The sequence below is a fragment of the Amblyomma maculatum genome, chromosome 10, assembly GCF_055883805.1.
Source record: "Amblyomma maculatum isolate TAMU_Amacu chromosome 10, ASM5588380v1, whole genome shotgun sequence".
NCBI lineage: Eukaryota > Metazoa > Arthropoda > Arachnida > Ixodida > Ixodidae > Amblyomma > Amblyomma maculatum.
This window is the reverse complement of record NC_139353.1, coordinates 24,503,256-24,515,778: the sequence shown is the minus strand read 5'-3', so window position 1 is coordinate 24,515,778 and position 12,523 is coordinate 24,503,256. Positions and strand designations below refer to the sequence as shown.

General features: G+C 47.4%; 1 protein-coding gene across 1 annotated transcript in view; it reads right to left on the bottom strand.

Annotated features, from left to right (window-relative positions):
- Positions 1–7,070, bottom strand: part of LOC146175895 (protein jagged-2-like) — a 113,541-nt gene extending 106,471 nt beyond the window's left edge. Inside the window, exons 1-2 of the mRNA XM_084581220.1 lie at positions 6,819–7,070; positions 6,083–6,733 (exon numbers count right to left, since the gene is read on the bottom strand). Coding sequence (XP_084437346.1) covers positions 6,083–6,733; positions 6,819–7,070 — 903 coding nt within the window. The remainder of the gene's footprint in view (positions 1–6,082; positions 6,734–6,818) is intronic.
- Between the last annotated feature and the right edge of the window lie 5,453 nt (positions 7,071–12,523).

Here is a 12,523-nt window from a genome sequence, read left to right as displayed (position 1 = left end):
TGCGGAAGAAACCGTTCTGAGGAACAAAGGCCGTGGGAGCGGCGGCAATGCGTATAAGTGGTGGCAGTATATTATACTGTAAGCAACGTGGTCTGATGCGGCTATATACGAGCTACTTGAGCACGGTCGCGCGACAGGTAGTCTGTACATATATATATATATATATATATATATATATATATATATATATATATATATATATATATATATATATATATATATATAGAGAGAGAGAGAGAGAGAGAGAGAGAGAGAGAGAGAGGCATTGCGGATGGACGGTCTGTGTGCGGTCGGTAACAAAGGTCTTAGGCTACGAGTCCCATGATGAGCTTCTCTGAAAAGGTCTCTGGGAGAGGTGCCCACTGGCGTTATTTAATTATGAGGCTTGAAACTTGCTATTTTGGTTGTGTATGTCGACGGTTTCTGCACAGTTTTCGAAAGTAATAAGAATGAGATCGCAGGGTCGTCATCCTCAAAATCTGGTGACCGCTTGATTGGACGAAAGCAAATTAAGTTGCTGAAAAAGAAAATGGAAGAAATGGACACGAATCCATTGGGTCTTACGCTTAACTATATTCTGGGCGATCAGCTGTTTAGTAAGGTATAGCTCAGCGAGTTTAACTAAAGAGGAGGTCACTATATAACTGGCAACACAAGAGGAAAATAATCTACACTCGATGGAACAAGAGCTCGAAAAAAAAAAAATTACCTCGTTAAAGTGATATATGCTTTCTGGTCGATTTTTTTAACCGTTGAAGCATTTTAATATTTGCCTCATGTCATCCTGCCATCTGTAGGCCACTGCCTTGGAAGCCTTGATGTGGATGATAAGGCAAGCCTGCAATGTACAAGAATTCCTTGAAGATAAATAAACATATACAGATTATTATTAACAAGTTCATTCCGTAGAAATCCCCAAAGTAGTGAGGCGTATGCATCTCTGAGGAGATATTCAAGAGACATCATTGGCGCCATTTTATGGTGCAGAACAAGGCTTCAGCAGTGCAAACTGGATCAAGCGATGATAAGGTGATTAGACATGACTGCAACCTTTGGCCGTAATACATGCATCACAAAATGGCCACCACTGTGACGTAGGTGTATGCTCCCCTATAGCACAGGCAGAACCATACCACCCTACGTATGTACTGCCTTGTAACATTTCTCACGCGACACTTGATTGAAAATTACATTTTACGGCACGCGAATGCCGATAGTTGAAGCTTGCGCGCTTTGTCGTGGACAAACAAAAAACGTTTCTTCATTTCTGATGAGACAGGCGTGATTGCACTTACACGGAATGCCGTGCTGTGTTACACACGTCCGCTTGCTTGTGAATACTATACATATACCTATAGCTTGGCGCTACAAGAACAAGCAGTTTTCACCAACGGCGAGTTTCACAATATACCGTTACGTTTTCTTTGCCAACACGAATAATGTGCAGTCGCATTGCACTATTTTCAGCTCAGAAGTATATAGTCTAGGGCTGTATAGTTGGAGCGCGCGCGCTTTTATAAGCTTTCCTGTCCTGGAGCGCCCTTGAAAGGGGCTTAACTCCGCCATATCGCTAGTCAAAATGCGCGATATATCAGCCCCATTATTTTTCGATGAAGTATATATCGATGCCAAAAATAAGGGGAGCAAAATCTGCTCATCTCACCGTCGCTCTTTTGTCTTCCCGTTCAATGAACTCTGATAAAATAGAGATTCTGTGTTTTGAAAAGAACATTGGCGGCGTCGTAAGCTCGTCAACAAAAAATTACCACCACGCTCATGACCCACTTGTACTGATATTGCTTGATTCGCGGGTTATTTGTTGCGCCCGTGATTTCATCATATAGAGCAGCATGTCTCTCTCCTCTGAACATGTATGCGTACGCTGATATAGTCTTCATGGTCATTAAAACTTTATCGATCTTGTGATTTCCTTGTGCATGCACCAATATATAACAGTTCTACACACATAGCATTTTTTTACTGTTAAGTTACCACTCCGTAGCCTGCCGTTATTGCCCACCACACATTAAAAACAATTCCGCGATTACTCCCCTGCACACTGCATGCCTCGATGACTGGAGATGCAAGTATAGTAAACAAAGACCGCAATATAACCTTGAAACATGCGTGCGAGAGGGCTCGAGTGGATTATGGGCTTCGTGCGCAAGCTTGACACAAGGCGGATATATCTAACGCAGGAAAAGTGCACGCCGCACTATATATTCTCAAGGAGGCTGATCGAAGGTGAACACGGACTATAAACTGCTATCTGCCCCGGAAAGCTATTCGTTAAACAGAGTTGTTCAGCACGCGCACTCGAGGGGAAATTATGTCACGCATTCCAGACCAACCTTGCGAGCACGGCGTTAGGAGGAAGTTATCGCGCACAGGAAGTAATCTGCGTGCATGCGTTCGGTTAAGCGGTCGTTATCACCATCAGTTTCCCTTCGGTACCCTTTTTAAGTGATGCGTTTCTTGCAGGCTGCACTTGCATGCGCAGCGTTCAGTGCCTCGAACGCAGCGTCGCGTCCATCTCCAGTGAGCGAATGCGATGCATGATGGGTAGTTTTAGTTTAGCTACCTGGCGTTACACGTCAGTGCAACATCGGAGACAAACTCATTCCCGTTGGCTGACATCTGTCCATGCTGCATGTGCTTTCAGGGTTCCTCACGAAATCCAACTCGCGTTGAGCGGGCATATCCAATTATTTCCGTGGCGTTTCAAGTTTGAGGTATTTAAACAACTGGGTAACTTTAAGCTTTTAATTGGGTCCCGTGGTGGTGGTGCAGTGGTCAGGGCGCTCTGTTCCCAAGGATGCGGGATCGAATCCCGGCCGCGGCGGCCGCTTTTCGATGGAGGCGAAAAGCAAGGCGCCCGTGTGCTGTGCGATGTCAGTGCACGTTAAAAAACCCCCAAGTGGTCGAAATTTCCAGAGCCTTCCACTACGGTGTCTCTCATAGCATTTGAGTCGCTTTGAGACGGTAAAACCCCTAAAAACCAAACCAAACCATTTAATTCGATTGCCTGCAACACTACTTCGTCTACACAAACATCGTCTACTTCTTTTATATATATATATATATATATATATATATATATATATATATATATATTCTTTTATATATATATATATATATATATATATAGGTCTCAATGACCGAAAATGAATTGTTTAATGATCTCTTTCATTTTCGTACGCCGCGAGGTCCATTATTTTTTTTTTTTTTCGAATAACGCTTTCGTTTCAATCAAATGGGTATGCTTATTATATGGCAAAATTTTAAACCAGCTTCACAGAATGTTGGTGACACATCGAGCAGAGGCGCCGGAACTGTTTTTATTTGTTAGTATATTCATTTTCCATTCCTTGGTGAAGCCACCAATTTAAGATAGCGCAGGACAAATGAACGAATAGCAACGCGGGTAGGAATCGGCGGTTTCAGTCGTGTGAGCTTCAGTGTGGCTTTCTTGTTACATAGTATATAAGCTGGAATATTATGTGCAGAACACCATGTTCATTAAAATGCAGGCTCAGGCTATCCTGGCATGAACGGCACTGACGGAAAAACGAACGTAAGCTCCAGAATTTTTTTACGCAAGGCTGACTGAAGAAGATGTCTTCGCACAAGTTCGTTTTTGAAAGTTGTATAGTTTCGAGTTTCAGGACTTGAAGTACGCGCCTAATTTGCTCTAGAAAGCGCATCAAGACTTCGGAGACATTCATGTCACTTTCAAAAACTAAGGGTAAAAAAAAAAAAAAAAAAGAGTAACGAGTTGAATATCCTCATACTCGATTCGGCGTCTGACGAATCAAATATGTCATGACCCAAATTATTCGAAAGGGATCAATACGTTCTCGTGTTCTCGGGTACTTTACGAATACCTGGCACTTGGTTTGTACCAGACCCGCCGTGCATGCCAAAACCAAAGTGCAAACATCCGCGTAACATCCTGGCGCGATCGGTATGCGTGGGGTGCATGGAGAGTTGAACGCAGACACGCTGTACATCACTCCCGTGACGGCGATCATAACGTTAGCACAGATTGGACAATCCGGTGGAGCCCAGCTAGGTCCAGGAAACCCGACCTTAATACCATATCTCAGAGGCCATGGCTATCACGTAGCTTTTAGGCTCCTCATACACTTAGATGTAGCGTTACATTATGCTCTTCTTTCATCAACAGTAAAAGCTACTTCTCCTGCGAGTATAACTTTGACCGTGGTAGTATTAATGCACTGGTTTCATGTTACAGCGTCTTAATGGATATAAGTGTAACGTCTTTTAATTGCTGCAGCTACAGCTGCACAATAGCGACGTCGTGTTTCACTGCATCACACGATCATTCCTTGCATATTCGCACAAGAAAAATATTTGATTCGTTTTATATTTGTTCTGTCATTATTGGATTTGTATCTATTAGATTCACTCTTTACCTACGTAACTCGTATTCGATTCAGTTTGGAAAAAAAAAAGCAATAGCTCACCCCATTAAAAACTCGTAATAAACGCAGATGAAATTTTCAGACTTAGTTAACTAAGTACACGCATGAAACATGACCACTGAGCACGCCGTATCCAGAGGATATTAGTAAAGAACACAAAATAAATACACAGTGTGCCGATGTATGTAAACAAATATTAAAAAGCTAAGGAATCTTAATGAATCATACACACATATGTACGAGATTCATAAGGGTCTAGAGGGCAACCTTTATACTTTAGAAACAGGGGGTGCATGCGGTCAAGTACAACGCAGAATAGAAATATATGTTGACCTGTAAAGCGGGCTTAATTCTCGCTGTTGACTGAGACAGCACCTTGACACTGATCAGCCACTTTCAAAGCACCTTTACGCCAAGTGTCCATCACAAAACGTCTAGTCCGGGTACCTAAACCGAAACAGTAACTTCATTACTTGAATCTCAATGAGAAGGCGTCTAGCGGCATGAATATGCCAGGTGCGCGATGAAAAGACATAGAAAATATATTCGAAGATAGTGAAATAGCAAGCATGTTCAATAAACATCTTGATATCAACAGCCATAACTGAATGACAACTCACGCCCTTCTCAATGCGCAAAGTGTTGCGACAGGTTACGCCTCGTTTCTTCTTTTTGTACGGGGATGAAGTGATTGCGCAGGTACCATCATCTCCACTTTTCGGGAGCCCTAATGTCAATGTTCGGACTGAGGCTGCTTCTTAATGTGGATAGTAAACATTCAGTGGTTAACCGTGCAACCACGCATTTAGAGCTTTTTTTTTTCTCCTCTTAACGACCAAATTGACAGCTTAGTGCTTCCTTTCCTGCAGAGAATATATAAATTTAATTATTCGCTCTTTAAGTCGCTCTAAACCATCTTCTTTTCCTCTTTCGCACTGTCTGCATGCGGGCACAACCAGGCTGGGCATGCATCACACCGTGACCGCACGCAGGTCATGTAGCGAGGTTGGCACGGCGTCGATGCGCGCAGTGCGTAATCTCCCGGTTGTTCGCGACCTCCCATTCTCATGGACACCTGAAGATCCAACACCTATCCCAACCCATATTCCTCATGATATAGGCGCGGTGACCGGTCTCGGCCGCTTTCTTAACCCGTCCAGAGAGAGGGCACGCGCATGGAACCCGCAATGGCGGGCTGCCACCTGACCAGCACAGTCTGGGACAGGTGAAATCAGTAACGCCGCCAACAGTGCGGTCCGTAGGATGTTGCTCTTCGAAGAACTGCTTTGCACCTGCGGGTAAAATGTTAACTCCTTTCCGCGCGCACGTCTTTCGGCACTGCCGGGAGCGCGTGTCGGTATGCAGTCTGAAAGGGAGCGCTGGCCCGTCTCAGTGGAAAGAGTGCGTATATCCTGTGTCCACAGCCCGAGGGACAAACAGTAAAAAGAGGGTCTACGCATGCAGATGAGAAAGGGGCGACGATGGTGGCACGCGGAGCATGCTCGGAGCGCGGCCAAAGGAAAGCGTCTCGCGGTAGAAGCAGCTCCTCCGTCAGGTTCTTCGGAACGCGGCGGCGGTAGCCGGCCGGCTGCCAGGCTTGACCGAGCAGGCCGGCCATTACCCCCAGCTCCACTCACCGTCCATCGGAAGTGGAAGGGCAGTCTGAGTAGGAGCTGCCGGTCCGGGTGCGTCTGTAGCGAGAAGGAGCTGCCGCCGATGAGCGGAGACGTGAGGTTGCCGAATGTGCACGGTCCCGACAGGTCCACCTGCGCCTGGTACTCCTTGAGGCACAGCCGGAAGTACGTGTTGCAGCGGCCGGGGCAGCGCGAGCCGCAGCAGCCGCCGTCCAGAAGGAGTCCGCCGGGGTTCTCGATTCCCAGCACCTGGAGCTCGAAGAAGCCCGACGCCCGAACCGCGGGCAGCAACAGAGCCGTCCAGGACGCGGCGAAGAAGCACAACAGCCAAAGGCTGGGGGGGCTGGCCATGGCTAGCTGCCGGCCGCGGCGCGAGCAGTGTTGGCACGATTCGAGCCTAGGCCGGCCCACCTCCGGGCACCGCGCACCTCCGTCATCACAGCCTTGTGGTCCTCTGCTCAGGTGTCCTCGTCCCGAAGGCGGCAAACATCCATGGCCACCGGCGGCGACTACCGCCACACCACCGTCCGGCGGCCGCGCACCGTCACGCACGATTCGCGACACATGCTGTGATGCGATGCTACTCCCGCGGCAAGAATCCAGCGCAAGAGTCGTCGCCTCCACGTTGCTCCCGACGCTCCCGCCTCGGCCACTCTGGGAGTACACCACCCGACCAACTGGTTGCTGGGGCTCCCGTGCATCGGGCTGCTGGGCGCGCGCGTCGTAGCCCCCTCCTCACCCTCACAAGCCTCCTCTCTCGGCGCCGCCCATGGCTGCTGGGATTCCGTGGCCATTGAAAAAGGCCCGCGTGGGGCGGTAGCCGGAGGAGGAGGAGGAGGAGGACGTGGTGCAAGAAGAAGGGGGCCGACCGGCCCCGACCGGCGCCGGACACCGGCGGGGGGGCTCTGTGCTGTTGCACAGCGGCGGTGGTACAGGTGCAGGCAGCTCCATCAGCGTTCTTGCCCCCGTCTGTGAGCAACGCTCCTCTCATCTTCCAATCAGTGCGCCGGCTGCCCTTTCGGCAGGGCCGCGGAATGCATGTGCCGCTCACCTGAAGCGGCTTCTTGATTCTTCAACCTGTCCCTCCCTCATGTACTATGGTCATTGACGCTGTAACCCCATCGGCGGCTTACGTCACTGACACTCGCCTTATTATCGACCGGACACGTACTTGATGACTCCACTCCCTCGATAGCCCCCCTTTCTTCCGATCATCTCGTTCTACGCGGTTATTCGTCTCTGTTGTGTCTCTCCGCCGACACGATCGATGTTGGCTGCGTTAATTAAATTTCCTAGGAATGACGACGGTCCTCGCCTCCTATGAGACTCCGACGTCTTGTGTCGTTCTTGAGCCACGGAAGCTCGCTGAACAGCGCCGGTAACAGCAGGGGGCAACCTGGCATCCTGGTGCTCCCTCACTCGGGCCGACACGCCCGAACAAGAAAGCGGGGCACATAGACGCGGCGGTAATAGGGTGAATACACGTTTCATTTCGAACGCGTTAGTGATTCGACTGGGGAGGTCGCCAACCAAAGTCGCCGATAGCCTAGATAGCACTTGTGGAAGTGATGATTAGCGTAACAGGGGTGCAGATGTTCCTCCCAGTCGAAAGATGTTAGAGGATACAGTGTGGCGCGTAAGCCCGATATTAAATTCTGAGGGGAATATATATAGCTAATTATAACTTCAGTTTTGTCTTGAATGGTAATTTATTTAGGGTCTGTCATCCCCAAATGAATTAAAATGAACTAGGTCGAACTTCTCTCAATGCCCTGAGAGAATACGGAACCCCTCGAAAACAAACAAAAAAAAAACATTTCTCGGACCGCTCCGTGCTCGAAGTATTTAGATTCGATACCGCATCTTTTATCGGAAACTGTTCCACGAGATTTCTGGCGTTCACAGAATCGGAGTTGTAGCCTGTAGGCAACCAGGGCAAATGCTAATCACATAGGCATCGATACAGCCTCTTAACAGAATTGTTCATTTTTCACACCTCTGTCTAAAGCCTGTATTTATAACGCATCTATTTAAAACCTATCATTAACCATACCATGGAGTAATCTGCGATGAACTCATGAAGTTAATTATTAACTAATTATCATTTACCCATAACGTTATTCTAAGGCTACCCTAGCCTTGAACTTAACCTAACCCATAGACAAATACTCTCATGAACTCGCGAAGTTTATGATTAACCGTCAGCGCCTTCACCTAAAATGTAACATAACCTTTAACCTAACCAAAACACGTTATGAATTTGATTTCGGGGTCGCCAAAGAAGGCGGAAGCTATTTTAGTCTGGTATACGCGAACTTTCTTCCGATGAGGTTGTGTGTCTATATATAACGAGAGGGCTAATGACATCTCCACTTCGGGGTCGTGTGGCTTCACTGGACCGATGAGTATGTAACACTGCCAAGTATCTATAGTGAGACTATGATATGGTTGTCTGCGGTGATATGGGTTAGAGCACTAACCGCGGGCTCAGGGCTCCGACTGGGCTGGGACCCAGTACTTAAAGTCTGGCTCCATCGGAGGGGGGTCTCAACAGATTCCAGCACAGGTGGAGAGAAAAATAAAGAGGGAAGGAGACAGCGGCTGGTTGCCTACTTCGCATATCGTTTTATGCAAATGGGAGAAATTATTTTCCTCCATCGCGGGTTATAGAAGATATATGTTGATGGTTCATATTAAAACTCTGCCAAATTGCCGAAACAACAGAGAAATGATCTAATCAATGACATGATTAAAATATCACAGCCTGCTTCGTATTCATGCAGTCCATATACCTTCGAGCGCGGGGGGTCTCAGACCCCTGTTAAATACTGGTGAGTGGTCCCAGACTCTTGAGACCCCCCTGACTTTAAGCCCTGCTGGGACCTGAGTTGTTTCTCCGGGCCGAGGCCTGAAATTGCTGGCCCAGATCGTGCTTGGGCCCATACCTGAATATTCCGTTGTCGTTTTTTATTCACCGTTCTAGAGTGAAGTACACCTAGGCCATTACAGCGGCGGCAGGAATAAAATAAAGTCAAGCCTGGTACGCGCTGCGAAAGAGTTATGGTTTATTAACTTATTTATTTAGTTATTACCTCGCCGCGGTGGCTCTGTGATTAACACACTTGACGACTGAGCCGGAGTACCCGGGTTTGTTGATCCTGGCCGCGGCCGCCACGAATTTGATTGACGCGGAAACATAGCACGTCCGTGTATACAATGCGGTGTCACTTTAAAAAAAACTCCAGAGGATCGAAATGAGCCGTAGCCCTCCACTATGGCGTCCTCATATAAGGCCCCAGTCGCCTGGGGACGTAGCCCCCCTAACATAACCTTCATAAAACGTTAATAGGCTTTGTTGGTGAGGCTAAAACGTGGACGCAAAATGTCGTCGCATAAATTGAAATCATGACTGTGTATGCGAATTTTAGTCCTGCGTAGTAGAGGTATCCGTGCGCGTTAAAGAACTCCGGGTGGTCGGAGCCCTCCACTAAGATGTCTCTCATAGCCTGAGTTGCTTTGGGACATTAAACCCTTGCGATCGCAGGAGCTCGGAGTTTGCGGCCTTGACCTCAGAAGTGGCTCGACGGAGTAAGAACACCCACACAATATATGAAGCATAAACGACATAAAAAGTGTGACGGATACTTCGCCCTCCTGCAAACCAATTACTAAAATATAAATTACCACTACTACTACTAGTAATCACGATAATAATTAGTGATTACGATAATTAATAATCATAATAAATAACAATGATTGCGATAACCAATGGTGTCGATAAATAAAAATAATTATTAAAAAGAGCAAATTAAAAACAAATAAAATAAGACAAAAACAGACACAAAAAAGAAGAGAAATAAAGAGTAAAATAACAAAACAAAAAAAGAAGATTATAAAATTAGAATTACAAAAACTTGCGGCGGCGCTGCAGTTTCTGCAGTGACCTCTAAGTTCGTTTGCGTGTGTGCGTGTGTGTGTGTGTGTGTGTGTGTGTGTGTGTGTGTGTGTGTGTGTGTGTGTGTGTGTGTGTGTGTGTGTGTGTGTGTGTGTGTGTGTGTGTGCGTGCGTGCGTGCGTGCGTGTGCGTGTGCGTGTGCGTGTGTGTGTGTGTGTGTGTGTGTGTGTGTGTGTGTGTGTGTGTGTGTGTGTGTGTGTGTGTGTGTGTGTGTGTGTGTGTGTGTGTCAGGAAATCTTCGAAAAAATTGCTGTTTTTAAGACTACAACTGACGTTCCACTTCCCTAGAGGCTGTGAAGGGAAAAATCCCAAGTGGTTGAAATTTCCTGGACGCCTTCACTTAGGCTTCCCTAGCTGATGCTGTTTTGGGCTTTTCAACCATACAAAGCAAACTAAACCAAATGAACCTTAGCCTATATTTGTTGTTGATCCCATCCGTATTATTTTGCGGTCACATTACGTCGCCACGATGAAGACATTGCGCCCTATAGATTACAACATGAAAGTCCATTAACGTGGTGGTACTTCTGCTAAATATATTATTAAATATGCATGTAATTAGAGAAACGCTTAAAGGCAATACATGCAGAGAGTTTGTCTAAAGTATAAAGATAACAATCTCACGATGAAGAGAACTCTCCAACTCAACCTTCCGAGGCTTCCATATATGCTCACTTTTGGCAACAATCGTGCTCTTTGTGCGCCAATTTTTTGTTATTGTATCCCCCCAAAACTGTCATGCACGGACGGACAGACGGAAAGATGCAGGTGCGGTCACACGCACGCACGCAAGCACGCACGCGCACGCACGCACGCACACACACACACACACACACACACACACACACACACACACACACACACACACACACACACACACACACACACACACACACACACACACACACACACACACACACACACACACACACACACACACACACACACACACACACACACACACACACACACACACACACACACACACCTCAAGCATGACATGCATGTTTCTGCACTAATTAACTGCATTGGTGTTGTCACTGAAACTATCATTACAACAGAGATAAACGTCTGGTCATTAGTGTTGTTCACAAGAATAGCTTCAGTTGTTTATACGCGGCCGTAAACACGACACATTATTGTTTTTAATGAGCAAGCATTACTCTTATACCCTCAACTTCGCAGGATATCTTTCCGTCTTGTGTTGTGTGATGTCGCCTGAGCCCTCCAAAGAGCCTCCACCGTCCATCCACCTTTGCCCCTGTTAGCCGTACATGCACTTGTACCTCCTCCTTCTGCACCCCAGCTTACGCCACCTGGCAGCGGGCAAACAATCGCTGTTAAAGAGGAAGGTCGTACAATGCTAATGTGCATTCGCCGCATCCCATTATACCATCGCCTGTTGTTATTTTGGGGATGGATAACAATGATATCAGCCTGAGGAAGGAAGTGAACTGTGTATGCTTGCGGATAGGCAGATACACCTTCTATAAAGGGTATTATATTGAGACTTTCGTGTGCTGGTTTCTTCAGTCTATCCTGTTTTCCCTTTGTCAGCACTAAAAACCAACAAGTTTTGAAAGTGAGGACAAGGGTTTTCCTTGTCTCACTAAGGTTTTGGAGCTTATTAGGTTATATATATGCTTGAAGTCCTGCACTGTAAGTCTGATAAGCAAACCCCGTTGACTGATCGTTATGTGTGACGCTGTTGGCTCTCAAAGAAATCACGATTGTTGACTCTCACTCTATCTATCCTTCCGGTAGTTTCTTCAACATGTCTCCCGGTCGCGTGAACCGAGTTTGCTATGCACGCCTTTTTGATGTGGCCACGAAGGCTGTCTGGTTCACACGCACACATATGCTGGAAAATCAGTGGGAGTGCTGCTGAAGCTCTCGTTCATCCCGCGATCTACACGAAACCGCGGTTCGTCTCCAGCCCCGCTGCTGCCCGTGCGAGCAGCCATCTACTGGCCTAATCACCCGCTGCCACACGCAGACGCTCGAGTAACGAAATCTTCGCAACCATGGAGCAGCCTCGAGCGTGTCAAATCAGACTCCCGGGGCCAGCGTGCCACCGATGCGGGCGGTGAATGTCTCCTCCTCCTCCCAGCCGTCTTTCCCCTCGTTTAGGGCGTCTCCTCTCTCTCTCGACTGGCAGGCATATGGAACCGTGCACATGAGTGGCACACAGGCCTGCGCCTGATGTGGTTGATACCGCGAGACGTGCGTATCGTCGTCTCAGCGGAGGCCTGCGATGTGTATACGTGCGCGTACACCGCGTGGCCTGTAGTATTGAGAGAGAAGGTGGCAGGGAAGGGAAGTGCCGTGGAAGCGTCCGCACATTATGCATATTTTGGCGCTGAGCTGAATATTGCTTGGGACCCTTCTGCAGGACGAACCTCAAATTTAGTATCTTTGAACCTAGCGAAATAGTAAAACAAAAATCCTAATCTGTTATTTATCATTCCTAGTAAGAAGTCTGCGCTCTGA